The sequence below is a fragment of the Anguilla rostrata genome, chromosome 4 (assembly GCF_018555375.3).
Source record: "Anguilla rostrata isolate EN2019 chromosome 4, ASM1855537v3, whole genome shotgun sequence".
Lineage (NCBI taxonomy): Eukaryota > Metazoa > Chordata > Actinopteri > Anguilliformes > Anguillidae > Anguilla > Anguilla rostrata.
The window spans coordinates 51,614,590-51,632,781 of NC_057936.1; the positions used below are offsets into that span (position 1 = coordinate 51,614,590).

The window sequence follows — 18,192 nt, forward strand, 5'->3', positions numbered from 1 at the left end:
TGTGTATCTTGAGAGAAGTATTAGGAGTACCTGTTATGGGAGAAAAAAGAAGCACGTTGGATATTGGGTATTTCCATGTCACGTGTATCTTTGCCTCGCCTTTCATAGAATGATATTAACAATTAAATATAAGCACAGCAAGTTATATAAGACCAGGTTAAAACCTAGTATATGGCTGGACCTAACACATGTGATCCGGCCGACCAATGGTGTAACTTCATCACTCACTCAGTCACAGACATTAGCGTTTGTAGGGCTGGCCCCGCTGTTGCGGTCCAGCCAAAAAGTAAACTGACATAATATAAAAAATTGTAAATGCAGAATATTTATTTTGGTTACTCTTTCAGAATTTCTAAACAAAGATTGCAACCACAATAGGGATAAACTCTTTAGGATTGTTGGCTCTAGCTACAGTCACATTTCTGAAGTTGACGTTTTTCTGGAGTCACTGGTGTGGTCTGAAGGGTCAGATTTGCATTAATGTCTTTATATTCACCCAAATGAGGCTCCGAGCATCTGCCTGAGCCACCAAGACACACCACGTGCTTGACACAAAGGCAGGAATTCAGACTGATTTGCCACATCCTGTGAACTTTCTCGATGCAGTCCTGAATTGTGACATGAAACTTCACTCCAGATGTGTCACTACAGTTTCAGTGTGTCTTCCTGCATAGTTACTGCACCTTGACATTTTGATTGTGGGTCTTGTTCCTCAAAACTTGATTGTAACTCACCACAATACACTAAATTATATATATCATAGACAAAAGTTGGTTCAATACAAATTAATGAACATAACAAATGAAGCAGTGAACTTTGAACGGATTCAAATGTATTGCTAGCATTTGACGAGATCAGCTAACGCAGTCACAATGACACCGCTGAAGGTAGGCGGGTTCGCTCACCCTCTGTCGACACGGTGAGCGAGAACGTGGTGGTCTGCCCACTGGCATTAGCGCTGAAGTGGCAACGGTAAACCCCGCTGTCCTCCTCCATTATGTTCACCAGCATCAGGCTGACGCCCAGTGCGTCACTGCAGTTGACCAGTGCTCTCGACTTGTAGTCCGCTCCCAAGAAGCACTCCTCCACCTTGCCCTCCTCCTTGCTACACAGGGCTATTGTGTCGATGCGTTTCCCACTGACCTTCTCAAAGGTCATTTGGTAGACCGACCCCTTATCCACATAGTTGCACCTCAGTAGGAAAGTACGACCCTTTTCAACAACATTAGGGTCCGCCATACTCAGATTCATGTCCACTGAAAAACAAAGTTGGGAACAAAGTGGGGTTATTATTGGAGAGGGCATTAGCATACAATGCTGAGTGAGAAAACATTTCAATAAGGGAGTCAATAAGGCTTTGTTCTACCTCTGTGTTCCACAAGTATGTGTTTGGTCCATGATCCCTTTGGGAACGTCTGGATGGAGCACTGGTAGAGGCCAGTGTCACTGGACGTGGTGTTATGGATGGAAATGCTTCCATCCATTTTGGATGACCTCAGGAACTCCACTCTTTCTTTGTATTCACCAGAAGTCACAACACCAAACTCCGGGTGAAAAACAGCTACTTTCTTTTTTTCTGGCATCTTCACCCAGGCTATCATGCTGAGGTTTCCACTCCAAGGACATAGGCATTCCAGAGTTATACTCTGCTCTAGTTTCACGATGGAGTCTGCAGGTTTTGCTGAGAAGGCATCTGAAAAATTAATTTTTTGTAACAACTTTAAAGATATTTACTCTAAAAAACAATAAATAAATAAACATTTTAGAACTAAATTTACAAACCAGCAGTGGCACTAAAATTATTTCAAAGAAAAAAACATATCACATCTCAATAACTATTTAAATAATACTAAATGTATTCTAGTATATTATTCCATATTAGAATAACAGCATATTGCATGAAACTGAAATTTTACAATAAAAATGATTACAAAACAAAATAAATATCAAAGGGACCATGTATTAGTTGGAAACTATACTGTTAAAAAGAAACAAAAAATATTTCCTTTACATTATCACCACAGACATACAATGAAGTGAGGTATAACTATTTAATATGCAGCAACTGAAAACCTATGTTGAACTATCACTTCACACAATTTCAGTAAAATCGTAAATATTAAATACATAATTCAGTAAATATGAAAATAAATTCAGTAAAGGTACAACAGGCTTATGGTAAACATACAAGTATATATTACACAAGACTGAACTTTGAATAATGTGTATGAAAGTGAAACCCTAACCAAACTTGTAATTTCACACAACATACAGTAGTTTTTTCACTTTCTTCCTGTTTTTAAGAAATAAGCCAAAAAACAATACAAGTAAGGAGTTTACCTCTGGTCGAACCAAGCAGAATCAGAGGTACCATGAAGTACCAGCAATCCTTTTGTATTTTCTTCATCTTACTCCACTCACGGCAGGCCAGAAGGAATGAATGCAGCATTGATGAGCGAGGAGCTTCAACCAGCACTTCCTGTTTGAAAGCACTACAGAACGGCACTTCAGCCACACTGACGGCCCATTTTCTGCACACGAGCTCCTCAGTGTGCGTCAGATGGAGCATTCTACAGTGCCATCCCCAGGCCACAGAAATTCTTAGATGTTTACAGTGTCAATGGGCGTATGCATATGACCCAAATAATTATTTACCGCCTCTTGGAAATTGCGCTAATGAAACAAAGTTCATTTACTAATATCATTTTTCATTAAGTGAGTCACTTCTTTCCCCGAGAAAGCATGTTGTTTTTTTAAAAATGAGACAGAAGTTTTTTATCCCACACTTTATTTAACATAAAAACTAAACAATTCGATAAACAATATCATTAAAAAATATATAAATACTAATATACACTTTATTTAAAAAGCAAAAGGTCTATGAAACCCTAATATAAAATATAAAAAGCACGTTATAAAAATTATATTCTCAGTTCATATATCACAGTCACAGCTTAGAACATTCAGTTATTCAACAGATGAGCCAGCTTTGCCAGGCACTTCAGTAGGTAAGAGTTCAAGGCTTCGTCTTTGTTCTCCTCTGCTTCTGTAAATAAATAAAAGGCACCGTCACATACAACAGACTGATGTATGCCATTGAATGGATACATGGCAGACCCAAGCATAGAATTATATATGATATCAAACATTCATATCACGGAAATGTTCATGGTGACTTAAATAATGACACTGGGTGGTTTCACGTACCTTTTTTGGCTGAGGCATACGCTTCATCAACTTTAGCTCTGACAGAGGGACACTTCAAAGTCACCTTTGCCTTGGAAAAAGAAGCAAACACAGGTGTGCTTGGTTTGATACAACTACATACAGCAAGTAAGCTGCATAAACCTCATACATTATTTTAGAGCTTTTCATAATACTGCATTTCTACATAACAAAAGTTAAGGAAAAAGCATGTTATTCAGCATTTCATGACAACACTATATATGTTTATGAACACCATGAAATATAAATTGATTCCCTATTTTTAGTAACACATTTGACTCCATACGGTTTACATTTCCAAACTTAAAAGAAAGAAAATAAATCCATCTGAAATCCATAATTAAACGGCATATAGACAGAAAGTCTTTAATACACCAGGAATGCACAGTATGCTACTGACGGCCTGTAGCTACCTTCTGATTATTGTGTAATAGTGCCCACAGCGCTGATGCTCCTACTGCACGGATGTCCGGCAGTTTGCTCTCCAGACAGGACACCAACACCTCAACAGATTTATCTGAAAGAGAACTTACATTTACTCTTACAAATATAACAGCATCCAACTTACATTACTTTTTTTTTTAATTCACATAATTATGACAAAAGGTTCCCCTGTGTGTTAATAAGCTATATGGTGACACGTATGGCTGGAAAATGTAATAAGCATTGACAAAGATTTTACAGGTAATCATTTTTAAAACCAGTGGTTATGATTTTATTGGCAAAAATGCAATTACAGTCATGGTAAAAAGAAAGTACACCCTCCTTCAATTCTGTTTTTATTTATCAGGGCCTCAATAACAATTGTGTGGTCTTCACCAACTTCTATAAACAAAAAAAATAACCTCAGATGACAACAAAAAAACACAGCAGATTTCAATATGTAGTCATTGTTTCCCAAAAGTAAACCAACATCCCAAAAACAGGTGGGAAAAAATAAGTACACCCTTCCTACTTCAGAAATCACTAAGAGAGTAATTAGCAGCCAGGTGTCACTAATCGAATGCACAAGATTAGTTAATCACACAATCAAGTGTGACTACCTCTATAAAAGCAGAACTTTTGGCAGTGTTCTGGAGCACTCAGGTGTGTGTCTACATCATGCCAAGACAAAAGGACATCAGCCATGACCTCAGAGAAGCAACTGTTGTAGCTCATCGATCTGGGAAGGGTTAAAAGGCCATCTCCAGACAATTTGAAATTCACCATTCTTCAGTGAGAAGGATTGTTTACAAATGGAGAGCCTTCAAGACGGTTGCTAATCTCCCCAGGAGTGGGTGTCCCAGCAAATTCAGTCCGAGGTCAGACCGTTTAATGGTTAGAGATATAAAGAAAAACCCAAGAGCTACATCACGTGACCTACAGGCCTCTGTAAGCACATTAAATCTTTATGTTCATGATAGCATAATTAGAACAAGACTGAACAAGTATGGCTTTCATGGAAGGGCGGCTAGGAAAAAGCTCTCCAAAAATAATATGGCAGCACGACTTAGGTTTGCAAAATTGCCTCTGAACAAACCACAAAAGTTCTGGAACTATATCCTTTGGACTGATGAGACCAAAGTGGAGATGTTTGGTCATCATGCACAGCGCCATGTTTGGCGAGAACCAAACACAGCGTATCACCACAAACACCTCATACAAACTGTCAAGCATGCTGGTGGAGGGGTGATAATTTGGGTTTGTTATGCAGCCACAGGACCTGGGAAACTTGCAGTCATTCAGACAACGATGAACTCCACTTTATACCAGAATATTCTTGAGACAAATGTTAGGCCATCTGTCCAGCAGCTCAAGCTGGGCCGAAATTGGGTCATGCAACAGGACAATGATCCCAAGCACACCAGCAAATCGACATCTGAATGGCTAAAGAAGAAAAAAAGTGTTGGAATGGCCAAGTCAAAGTCCAGACCTCAACCCCATCGAGATGCTGTGGCGGGATCTTAAGAGAGCTGTGCATAAACGAATGCCCACAAACATCAATGAACTGAAGCAATGTTGTAAAGAAGAGTAGGCCAAACTTTCTCCAAAACGATGTGAGAGACTGATAAACTCCTACAGAAAACATTTATTTCAAGTTATTGTTGCTAAAGGTGGTTCTACGTGTTACTGAATTATAGGGTGTACTTATTTTTTCCCACCTGGTTTCTGAATGTTGGTTTACTTTTGGGAAACAATGACTACATGTTGAAATCGGTTGTGTTTTTTTGTTGTCACCTGAGGTTATTTTTTTGTTTATAGAAGTTGGTGAGGACCACACAATTGTTATTTAGGCCCTGATAAATAAAAACATAGAATGAAGGAGCGTGTACTTTCTTTTTACCATGACTGTACTTGCTGACTATCTTCGTCAGCAAGTACAGCACATAAAACAAGGTAAACAGAGGATCTTGATAGTAAGCTGACATTTAGCCCTTAAGCACATGGCTTCACACGTCAGACCAAAGCAAACACCACATTTCCTGCATAAACATCAATGTCAGTTCTTCAGAAATAGCTTTCACACTTACAGCCATCTAATGCAACATTTCCTAGGTCCACACAACACTGCCCAACAGACTGCCACATTCTGACTATGACATTTTTTTTAAAGAACAATAAGTTATGTCCAGTAAAAAGACATAAACTCCCATAAAATTAACACATCAGAATACATGAGATTATAAATGTTATAGTGACTCCGAATAGCCTTAGTGTAGCATTTTCAACACACTTACCACTAGCCAAGATTTTCGGTTTATTGGCAGAACTGAAGCAGATATTGTGCAGAATGAGCAGGGCAGCTGGTCTGTTGCCGTTGTGTTTGTACTGTGACATCTCTGTCAGCAGTTCCAAACTGCCATTTATCTTCAGTATGGTCTGCTGACCATCTTCGCCAAAGGACATATTCAGCAGAAGCTTCAACCACAAACTCACTGATGGGTTAGGGCTCTTTGACCCTGGTTTTGGTAGTGGTATTGACAGGAAATACTGCAGAAAATTGCTCTAGAAAAGGAAAGAGTTAAATCAGATTATCTTGTTCTCAAGCTGTGTTCATGCCCTCTGGAATGGCAAGTAAGAAGTGAGTGACAAAGTCCAGCGGATTGCTGATATGAACCAACTGCTTTTCCTAAGTGCCTGGATGTTCATAAACTAAAAGCTTTTGGAGACTGGAAAGCTTGTGGAGTAATATCAACTGTCTGCAATGCTAGCTAGCCAATTCATTTAAAAACCTTCACTATCTGAAACACCTAAGGACATGCGCTACTGAAGAAGAGGAGCGTTCTGGCAAGCTGACGAGCTCTCCAGGTGACCGCTTACCTTCTGCAGAACCCCTTTACAGTCACGGGATATGGCAAGGTTGGAGAGCAGGGAAAAAGCCAGGCGCTGGACGGGGCTGTTTTCAGCGGCTACGTGGGAGGCCAGCTTCATGACACTGTGCATCAAAGAGCTGTTTGTAGGACCTCTGGGGAAAGGGCCCTGCCCAGCATTACTCCAGCACAGCGAGCTGCAAGCTTCAGGAACAAAGTACACAAATCATCAAAGTGTGTCACGGGCGCACTACGGACTGAATTTAAATAACGGGCCGATTAAAAACAGATCACATTTCCCGCTCTGGAGCTGGGATAAAATCAACAGGGTGAATTTTTGGGCATCTTTGTGAGCGGACATTGTACAGTAACCTACACCCAGATCTTTAAATGTTTAAATGTCTTTCTATGAATGGCTATTCTGAAGAGCCACACAACTGTCATGAACAACTACAAAGCAATTTTATTAACAATACGCAAGTCAATAACCACAAATAGACACAAAATTGACAGGTGCACGTTAAAAACAGCTTCCAATTTTACCTTACACGGCTGTGGGTAACGGGTACCTATCTGTACAGCTGTACCTACAGACTGCAAGAGAATTTCAGTTGCCAATTCCTAGTCATCATTGCCTAGTCAGAGTCTGAACGTACAAGGAATTACCAACAGTCAATTAAAAACTTAACAAAACATAACAGAAAATAGTAAACTAATGTAATGCACCACAAATTATTCTTTTTGTGAAAAAGGTTATCTGATCTGTACCCACCACAGCAAGCAACAGAAATGTGCTAACTGCAAGTGGAAATAACCGAGCAGCCTGACAGGAAACAATGGGAAACCTGGAGAAATGCTCAGGGCTTTATAATTGCAAATGGTAGCAACACTGACCAATGGCAACGGCAAGGTATTGCTTCTCTAACTTCAAAATTTGTGTGTTGTGTCAGTCTCAATCTCAAATCCACTGTCTCTATAGTAGCCCAGTCATACAGCGTGTCAGCTTGACTTTACAGTGCATTGTTGTCACTAAACCCAGACTGTGTATGCTTACCCGGGGAACTCATTTTTTTTTTGGATTCTACTTCATATTATTGCACTTTTTCCCCAATAAGTGGTATCCTCTCCAAATATTCCAATATGGATTTAACACTGTAGTTTCAAAACTTGCATGCTTGTTGTCTATTTAAAATGTTTGTCCAGGAAGTTACTGGTATAAAATAGGGGTATTTTAGATGATTACTACAACAACATATTTAAGTGTTTAAAAGGGGCCCTGCTCCCACTCAGTACCTATTTTTAGACGTTTCCTGTACGTCAGAGTTTCCTCCAAATCTACCCTTTGTTGAGAATCATACGCAGTTACAATATAATGTGATTACAACTGAATTAAATTACTTTATTGATAACTTAATTAATAAAGTAATTTACCACTTATATAACACCAGTGATTATCAAAAGGTGTCCAGCACCAATAGTACAAAGGTATTCATTCATTGATCATTTTCAACAGGAATAAATACGTTCTGGTGCAAATGTGCAATATTAATCTCATCATTGATATTCAAAGATAACGTTGTGCCAAAGCATTATCTAATCTCCATCAGGCATATTCAAGTCCGTCTGGCCGAAGCAGGGTTTTCCTAAGGCTCTAAATAATCTCCATCATGCGATGAGCCAAAGTGAAGAGTATTCTTGATGTCATCTAATGTAAACCTAACATAGGCCTTCACTTATTGCAATTTTATCCTGAGGTTCAGTAGAAACCAAATAGAGCACAAATCCAAAACCAGCTTGCAGAATTGCACCTCTGCAAACGCCTTATTATACAATACGCATAGATTCTCTTTGATATCGCCACAAATAACAGACACTTTCCATTCAGAGGAAGCTGGAAACACGCCTCTACCTCTGTAATGGTGGAGTCTCTCTACAAACAATGAGGATTTGAGGGGTGTGAGTTTCCTAGAGAAGGCATAATGAAGCAGCCTACGTGCATGTACCCATTTGTGCGTAAAACGAGCACTTAATCTGTTGTTTGACATAATCAGGGATGCATTTATTCATTAGCACCTCTTTCAATGTTCCTCTTTAAATGTTCCCTTACTGACACGCTGTCTTCCAAAACACAGCAGTCAACTTTAGTTTGCTTTAAACTCACAGCCTCGCCTCAGTATCATTCAATCTACCATTTTTCTTTGTCAACAGCTTTCAGCTTATCTACAATGTACACATATATCTTTTTCTGACATTGCAACAACATTTTTTTTTTTTTTTTTTTGCTACCAGCTTAAAGCTGTATTGCTACAAAATAAGTGTGGTTCTCAAAGAAATGCCACAATAATGTGTCCGTTAAGATCATTTCAATTCACGAAGACCCTATTGCTTGAGTGTTCGTATCTCAGAGGCTCCTTTGTATATGCAAAGTAGTGGCTACCACACAGTTGTGGTCCATAAATTAAAAAAAATAACATCCCAGCAGAGTGGGAAGGTCTTTCATAAGATTCCAACCAGAATCCCTCCCTTCCTGGGCAGGGCTGTGGCCAATTACGCATCAGCCAGTGTAGCTACCGGCCATGGTCCAGATTCAGTACCAGACTGTGGGGCGCATCCTCACCTCTAATCACTTTTTACCGCTCCACTGTATAATTCACCTGCAGTCAGGTGTATCATAACGTGCCTGCCCTGCCGCTCTTGAGCTGTGGTGCCCTGCACGTTCTCCTCTTTCGGCCCATGACCACAACATACCAAAACACCACATTTGTGCTTGCTGTGCATTTACATGAGTCTCATAACAATCCTTCAATCAATGATATATTTTACAGGATAACACAAATAATGTTTAGTTCTTAGCTATGACTGCCACATACACCCTACACGTCTCCTCATAACACATGCCATTTTTCATAATACCTTTGAAAGCAGTTCAATAAACTTTAAACTGTCAAACTGCCAGGTAGCAGTTCATTCAAACTACACAAAGAACTTGAAATTGTTTCACAATGTGAACTACAGCAAGCAGATAGCATTTGTGAGGTATGATCTCAAACAGGCACAGGTGTAGCCACTTCCTGCCTTATCTGCCTGCGAGTAACTTTCCATAAACTCAAATATAGTTTCAAAAAACTCAGTGGGTGAAAAAGATCTAAAACTATATATATAGTCCTGTGTGAACAATGCTCGTTCGGGCCTGCCTCAGGGTTTTTTTGGGCTAAAAATACGGCTTAGGTGGGGACTGCCGGTTCGGCTTAATTGCCAAGTATTTAAAGAGACCACTACAGTGCATTAAGATGCAGGTCATAAAAAATGTAATGCATGGCAAAAAAAATGTAAATAAATAAATTGAACAATTTAAATATTTATTGAAGGGTTACATTTTGAGCCAGAATTAGTCTATAGCAGGGATCATCAACTCTGGCCCTCAAATCCAAATCCAGCCCTGGTTTTCTTTTCTCCCGGGTAATTAGTGCTACTGATTGGCCAGACTGTCTTCACACCTGACTCCCAGGCAAAGGGAGGGTGGAAAACCAACAGGTCTCTGCCCTCGAGGACCGTGAGTTGCTGATTCCTGGTCTATAGCTACTGAAGTAAGTAACACATTGTTAGGGGGTCATTCTGCAGGAATGGTGGTATTTGGAATTCCAGTGTCTTAAAATGCATTAAATTTTTATCATACCTGGAAAAATACAACTGCATCTTAAAATCCATTTTCACTGGACTTGAGCAACCAGACCATAACCTAGGACCGGCACTTACTGTAAGTAAACAGACATGGCCATTATGCTCCAGCACTGACTATGCCTGTGCTTTACAATCAACGCACAGTGAAGCGAGCCCCCGCAGCAATGATGCCATAGCTCCCATTGTGGCTGCCCGTCTGGCGAATAGGGAGCGGCGAGGCGGGCCGCGAACGGGCCGCGGCGGGAACAATGGCTCTCTCAGGCGAGGCGTGACGCCATTACATCCCCACCGAACGCTGGGTGTGCGAGGAGAGGCGAGACCGCGCTGCGGTTGCGACGCGGGTTCATTCCCCCCGGACCGGCGGCTCGTTTAAAGCTCACCTGCGGTACAGTTGGCGGTGTAGACGCAGAGCAGCTCCAGCGCGGCCTCCATGGCGCGGTCGTCCTGCAGAAGCCAGGGCCAGAGGGCGTGTACCGCGTGCGCCAGGCGAGAGTCGGAGGCTGCGGTCTGGGTGGTCACAGAAATGAGAACTGTCACTCACTGGGAGGAGGGTGTGGCTTTCTGCAAAACTCATTAACAACATGAGTATGAATAATGTGAACATTAACAACCATTTAAAAAATAAAATTTAAAATGGCTGCTGGTAATCCCATTCAATAATTCAAATACTGTATGCAATTTTCCAAGCCACAGAACGTTGTACAGTAGATATTAGGGATGTATCCGAATTTTAATACTGTATTCGGGAAAGCACAAATAATGCGATGGAAACAGATATTTCTTCTACCCGAAGTTGCTCGTTATTATTCGGATTCGGGGGGGAAAAAAAAAAGTCAGCTCCATGTCGAGTTCTCATAGCCTCTATCTAACGTTATGGGGCAGAGAGAGAGAGAGAGAGAGAGAGAGAGAGGAGGGGGGGAGGGTTACGCACGGCTGCTAGCTGTATCTGGAACTCCGGTACACACACCAACAAACTTTGAGCCACTGCGCTGCAAAACGTTTAATAAATAAGTTCTGTGCGTCAGCCATTATGTTTCTTCAAATCGATTCATATCATTGTGGATGGCCACAAGATAAAAATGCCCATTCTTTTTGCAACATAGGACTTTGATTTCACTAACTAGTCGTTTCATTTACTACACAATGTACACATTATTGAAAAGTGATCGCTATATTCTGTAGTCGCATCCACCGAGTCAGCGCAAAGCAGGCAGCGGGCTGAAGAGCTGACCGTTCCCGGATATCACTCAGGGAAACTCTCGCATCGAGGAGTTGCGGGAGCTTGCGAGACACAAGCCTAGCATGGCAGCTGGATTTCTTTCAAACCCCCGCAACCTATACATCAAAATGAAGCTTAGAACCTGTAGTTTTAGCTGTATGTGTTATTTCCTCCATTAAAAAAAAAATCCAGTCGAAATATTTTACGAAACGTTTTACCTTGTATTTCAGTCAATATTCATCCGTTTAAGATGTAACATGCTGTATATATCAGCCATAGGTCTTGGCTATCAAATGAACACAAAATACAATCCAGATTTTCATGGTAGGCTAACAGTTGCCACCAAGGGAAAATATTAGGACATCAGATGGTTTGCAGTCTATCCAAACTTAGTTCAGTAGGGGGGAAAATAAAAAAATAAAACAGGAAAAAAAAGTTCATGTATTACTGTTATGTAATTACTGTTGTAAAGTGGTCATTCACGTTTCCCTGGTGAACTGCGAGTAACGGCTAACCACATCAAGGAAAGGCCCTGTGGAACGCAACAGGTAGCATCGGCATCATTGGAATTAGTTAATGCATTGATATCATACTTTCCCATTTCAACATGAAGGACATTTTTCTATATTGATCTTACTGATAAACTAGTTTTCTATTTCCAATGCAAAACAGAATCTTTCCATTTATATATATACAGTGTTTCCTGTGGAATTGATCTATTGGTGTGGTGGTGGGTGTCTGAAGGGGGGGGGGGGGTGTGTAGGAAAGGCGAAAAAGTTTAAGACTATGAAAACATAACCTCTTGAGAAACGTTTTTTTTCTTTTAAATATATAAATCTATCTTTTAGCTCTGACAAGCTCTTGATATAAGGAATAGCAGTTTGCAAGAGCTAAAAAGTAGTTTTAGATGTACTTTAAAACCATAAAAAGTTTGTTAACCCTTGTATTGTTTGTAAATATTGAAGAAAAATAGGCTTGTATTTTGAGTTATGGTGTGGTGAGAACAATTAAAAGAGCACATTATTCTTGAAGATAGAACTTCTAGATGGACAATGTGCTCTTTCGCCCACTTCCTGTCTTCTATCCGAATACAGATACAGATAATGACGTCTCTGCACACCCCTAGTAGATATGTCAACACAGATCACAAATGCAAAATAGATGGCCATTTTTAACCAGAAATACATTAGAAAATATCAGTATTTCTTCAGGAGAAAATATCTGAATACTTACTTTGCATTCATCATGATTATAAAGGCAGTTTCTGAGTATCTGCAAAATCATCTTTAATTCTCTCATGCAGCTCTCTTCCTGTTGGTGCATGAACAACAACATTCAGTATGTCAAACGCAACCACACAACGTGCAGCCAAACCCACAGTAACCTAGCCAAATACCGAGGCCATTTCTTTCATTTCAAATTACAAAATTAAGTCTTGCATTGCTGACAATGTAAGAGAAAACTGGCATCTGTCACATAGAACAGTAACTTAAAAAAATATCCAGTCTAAACCATTTAACATTTAATACTGCAATACATACCTTTTTCCTTTGAGAAGCTTTTCCAGGTTTGAGGGACTCAAGATGGAGCTGAGTATAGGTGTGCTTCATTTGCTCCACAGAACTGTCAATCAGGCCAGCTAATAGACAGAACAACCACTTTCAGTTCACAGACAACTCTTAAAGCTTAGAAATCTTTTTAATAATTCTACTTTTCACTTAACTTTTTTCACATAACGTGAAGGTTTTAATACACTAAAATACCCATTACATTTTCTCCCATTTAGAATATATAGAATCTCCAGCTGCATTGACCTCTAGTGTAAGCACTATGGCATCAACACTTGTGTAGGAGTCAGTGCAGCTGAAGCTCAGGAACTCTTCCAATGCACTCACCAATACACCAGTCAGCGAGTATTGTCCACACTAGAGGCCACACAGTTTATTAGACAGGAGTCAGCACTGACTGGTGGAGAGGTTCACACTGATAACTGGTCACCTGAGGTTCCTTGGTAGCTATCATGTGCTATCAGGGCAAGTGACTCAGCTATGTGACCCAAGAGTACACAGGAACTGCGCTCTACCTTTCAATGCATGAGTCTGCGCACTCGGACTGCTTGCAAGCAAAGACATGAGAGCCCATGCAGAAACCTTCTTCAGAGGATCTTGAAACATTTGCTTCTCAAAACTCTAGAAATCACAAAATGCAGAAAAAGCAGGTAAAATGTGGACTAATATGCTCCTTAAACAGCCTTAATTAATACATGTAAAATATAGACCACCACTCCATAAAAAGCAGTATACACATTGTATATTCAAGCAAAATACAGACCATCACTATAAATGTTTATACTAACACACTCTATACCGATATGGGTCAGACAGACCATACATTGTATATATTAATTTTTAGTGGAACAGAAATATTTGAAATAAACAATTGATGTGTATAAATAGTTTGATCTATAGGATAATATGAATGTCTGCATTCGAAATTCCAATTGGGTGACAAAAGAAACTGGATTAGGGCGCAGTCACACGTGCGAATGCAGGCGAATGACCATCGCCTGCCGAGGCGAAATTCGTATCTTGTCATGCTGGATGTGGGCAGTGCAGGATGTGACGCACATGGAAATCAGTTTGCTGGTTCGTAGTGCGTTTGAGTGGTTGTAGCTGTTGGTCACACATGAGCGGCTGTGATATCACATGAGCGGTTGTCGGTTTTGCGACGGCAAAATGTATACTGACGATCGTACGATACCGGCTGGTTATACATAGCAACAATCAAAGTCTCCTACATCCTGGCTCACTAAGAAAACTAGTGGTAGTGTGATGGTGTGGGGATGCTTAGCTACTTCAGGACCTGGATGATTTAAGTTTTGGATTGGCTTAGTCAAAGTCTTGACTTGAACCCAATAGAGACGCTGTAGCAAGACCTGAAACAAGCAGTTCATGCTTGAAAACCTACCAAATTGTCTGAATTAAAGCAGTTCGGCAAAGAACAGTGGGCTAAAATCTTCCACTGCCATGTGAAAGGCTATCAAATTATATCTGAGAGACTAGCTCTGGCTTTTGGATGACATGCAACAAAAGTAATTTAGAAACAATGGAGAGGAACTGGAACAGGCCCAGAACCTGAAAGGGGAAGGTGCGAATGCATTTTTATTTAACACGATAAAACCGCATGTGAGATTAACATCTATCTATCTACACTTCTTTTCTGTTGGTTGAGGCTGCGAATTCGCCGGTTAAAGTTCACCAAAGGTGAACTCCACGTGAACTGAAGATGCGAATTTGCTTCGCCACAGGAAGCGAATGTTTTATTCGCCCCTTCGCTCGCATAGAATGGAAGTGAACAGGGGACGAATATTCGCCAATGTTAATTTCGCGTATGTGTGACCGCGCCCGTAACCAAAAATGAATGAATAAGTAAAATAGATACGTGGGCTATAAAATGTCTGCAAAATCCTTTGACTGGAGAGTGAGGTGATACAGGGTATGGGAGATGAGGCAGTGTTACCTCCAGCAGGACTTCACACAGCTGGGCTCCGGGTGAGACACTCAGGAGCCGGGATAAAGGCGTCGCCGGGCCCGGTTTACCGAACCGGGCCACTTCCTGCGCGCGCCTCTTCGCTTCCTCGGACAGGGCGGCGGCGAGAAAGCGGAGCGCGGCGGAGTAGAGCGCGGGCCGCTCGCTGGACAGCCGGACGCAGAGCGACAGAGCGCCTGGGGGGTCCGAAACAAACAGGCGGGGGGTCACGGGGGAGTGCCCGACGGCGGGGGACCCGGCCTGTACTTCACTTTCAGAGAGACAGCGACCGGCGGGGCCTGCAGCAGGCCCGGGACGCGCAACTTTTGCAAAGCGGGGGGGGCTGTCAAAAGACGGTTTACGCCAGCGCTGCAAGAGCAAGAGCCCCCTGTGCCTGCAGACGGTTCGGAGGGGAAAAAAACTTTGCTTGCCTGCCTTAATGTAATCTCACAGATATATCCTTACCGCAGAAATCATCATTAAATTTTAACGGGCCTCATCATATTTCCTGGGAGCCGCCGTTCGTCAGAGGAGAGAATGATGATCGAGAGCGAAGGAGCTAATGAACTGCGGCTCTGACGGCATCGTTTCTCAGTCCCCGAGCATCTGTCCCCCCACGCGCAAAAAGCCCCACCGCACACTCTCCCCGCCACCGCCACCACCCAACCCCCCCCACCCACCCCCGGACGTGCCTTAAATTACAGTCTCCCCCCCGTATCGATGGCGGGGGCGGTACCTGAAAATGGCTGCCAGTGCTTTCCCAGAGCGCCGGCGACAGATGGGAGCACCGCCGCGCTGTCGGCCCTCAGCAGCGCGGCCAGGAGCGCCAACGCGTCGACCCAGGTGTGCAGCGCGGAGCTTCTGGTCCCCGCATCTGGAGGGACGAGGGAAACGCGCTCAAAAGCTGTCCCTTTCCCTTTCAAAGTTGCGTGCACAACTTTGCTAAAACCTTTAAAATGCTAAGTTGGGCTCTATCTGCATAGAGTTTTAATGGGGCTAAAACAGACAGCTGTTTCAGTCGGTCAGTATCTGAATCCTCTTCTCCATACTGAATGGCTACCATTGGATACCATCTTGCCATTTCAATTAACTTACAGAGCAGACTGAGGGAAAAAAGGATACATCATCTCTCCCTACAAATACAGTGCAGTGAAAAAGTATTTGCCTCCTTCCAGATTTCCTCAACTACTGCATATTTGTCACCCTGAGTGGTTTCAGATCTTTATACAAAATGTAATATTATTTATATTTATATAATGTATTATTTCATTTGATAAAAAAAGTTATCAAACACCCATATTGTCCATGTGAAAAAGCAATTGCCCCTTCATTACTCAAGCAATCAACCAAATTTCATTGACAATTATTTCCATCTGATTGAACACAGCCAGGCTTGATTGCAGCCAGCCTGTTGAATCTAAACCTCACTCATATTGAACCTTACCATCAGAGTGAGGTAGTCACCACACAAAGTTTCTACAAGCACACTATGCCATAATCAAAGGAAATTCCAGAAGAGATGAGAAATAAGTTGTTGAAATAGATCAGTCTGGAAAGGGTTATAAGGCCATTCTAAGGCTCTGGGACTCCAGCGAACCACAGTGAGAGCCATTATCTCCACAGGGAAAATGCTTGGAACAGAGGTGAATCTTCCCAGGAGTGGCCAGCCTGCCAAAATTTTGCCAAGGTCGCAGCAACAACTTATCCAGGAAGTCACAAAAGATCCCAGAAAACATCCTCACTTGCCTCAGCTAAGGTCAGAGCTCATGACTTTACAATAAGAAAGATACTGGTAAAAAATGGGATTCATGGGAGGAACCAAGATAAACATCAATGCTCACCTCACATTTGCAAAAAAGTACCTGGATCATCCCCAAAACTTTTGCAATAATGTACTATGAACAGATGAGTCAAAATTGGATGACACGAGTCCCATTATGTCAGGTGTGAAGTAAATACAGCATTTCACAGTAAGAATATACCAACAGTCAAACGTGGTGGTGGTAGTGTGATGGTGTGGGGATGCTTAGCTACTTCAGGACCTGGATATTTAAGTTTTGGATTGACTTAGTCAAAGTCTTGACTTGAACTCAATAGAGACGCTGTAGCAAGACCTGAAACAAGCAGTTCATGCTTGAAAACCTACCAAATTTTCTGAATTAAAGCAGTTCGGCAAAGAACAGTGGACTGCCATGTGAAAGGCTGATATATCAAATTATATCTGAGAGACTAGCTCTGGCTTTTGGATGACATGCAACGAAAGTAATTCAGAAACAATGAAGAGGAACTGGAACCAGCTCAAAACCTGAAAGGGGAAGGTGCGAATGCATTTTTATTTAACACCGAAAAACCGCATCTTCAACCATGCTTTCCTTTCTCTATCCATAGAGAAACAAAGGAAAACAGAAAACAGAGAAAAGTCTGACTGTAAAAAATACCCGTTCAACACAAAATGTTTAAGTGTGATGAGGAAGTCAGAACAGGTCTTATTTTGGAAACTGAGCTCCAGCAAACCTGTGAGAGCGGAAACAAGCGCAAGGCCACATGAATGACAGGAGAACCCAACTTAAAAGAATGACATCACGGCAACTGACTGCACATGGCTGATATGGGTATTTGATACCTGTTTTCATTAAATAAATGAAATAATATCTTTTTAATTGTGTTTCGTGTTTTAGTCAGGTTCCCTCTAACATTACATTTTGTCTAAATATCTGGAACCATTCAGTGTGACAAATATGCAATAATAAGGGGAAATCAAGAAGGGGGCGAATGCTTTTTCACGGCGCAGTAAGAGTGAGTTAAGTTATATTCGTGTTCTACAAGAGTTTTTATTCCAAAACCAAGCTCATACTTTTAAATAATTAATCAAGGCATACTGTGAGTGCATTTAACTTTGGTCAGTCTTCAAAAAGGAGGCTCGGTTTTATGACTGATTAGATTAAACCTCAGATATGTCTGGAAGATCTCCAGGCAAATCCATGTTGAACTGCATGTAATGGAACGTGGCGCCCCTCACCAATGTCTTCGATGTTCAGCGTTAGCAGGGTAAACGCACTGGCCAGCAAGGGCTTGATAAACTCCATCCGAGAGACCAGCTCTGGCTTTTGGATGACACACGACTGAAATAATTTTGAAAAACTGGAGAGGAACTGGAATAGGCTCAGAACCTGAAAGGGGAAGGTGAGAATGCATTTTCATTTAACATCACAGAACTGCACGTTTTATGCTTTATGGTCAAGGCATTAA

At 41.5% G+C, this 18,192-nt stretch overlaps 1 protein-coding gene across 3 annotated transcripts in view; it reads right to left on the reverse strand.

Annotated features, from left to right (window-relative positions):
* Positions 1-1,553: 1,553 nt before the first annotated feature.
* rttn (rotatin) overlaps positions 1,554-18,192 on the reverse strand; it is a 39,705-nt gene continuing 23,066 nt past the window's right edge. For all 3 annotated transcript variants that reach the window (XM_064333120.1, XM_064333119.1, XM_064333121.1), the window contains exons 38-50: positions 17,963-18,113; positions 15,680-15,817; positions 14,935-15,140; positions 13,499-13,604; positions 12,957-13,054; positions 12,649-12,726; positions 10,577-10,703; positions 6,526-6,719; positions 5,943-6,210; positions 3,639-3,742; positions 3,208-3,277; positions 2,341-3,046; positions 1,554-1,693 (exon numbers count right to left, since the gene is read on the reverse strand). In XM_064333120.1, coding sequence (XP_064189190.1) covers positions 2,964-3,046; positions 3,208-3,277; positions 3,639-3,742; positions 5,943-6,210; positions 6,526-6,719; positions 10,577-10,703; positions 12,649-12,726; positions 12,957-13,054; positions 13,499-13,604; positions 14,935-15,140; positions 15,680-15,817; positions 17,963-18,113 — 1,623 coding nt within the window. In that variant the 3' untranslated portion in view covers positions 1,554-1,693; positions 2,341-2,963. The remainder of the gene's footprint in view (positions 1,694-2,340; positions 3,047-3,207; positions 3,278-3,638; positions 3,743-5,942; positions 6,211-6,525; positions 6,720-10,576; positions 10,704-12,648; positions 12,727-12,956; positions 13,055-13,498; positions 13,605-14,934; positions 15,141-15,679; positions 15,818-17,962; positions 18,114-18,192) is intronic.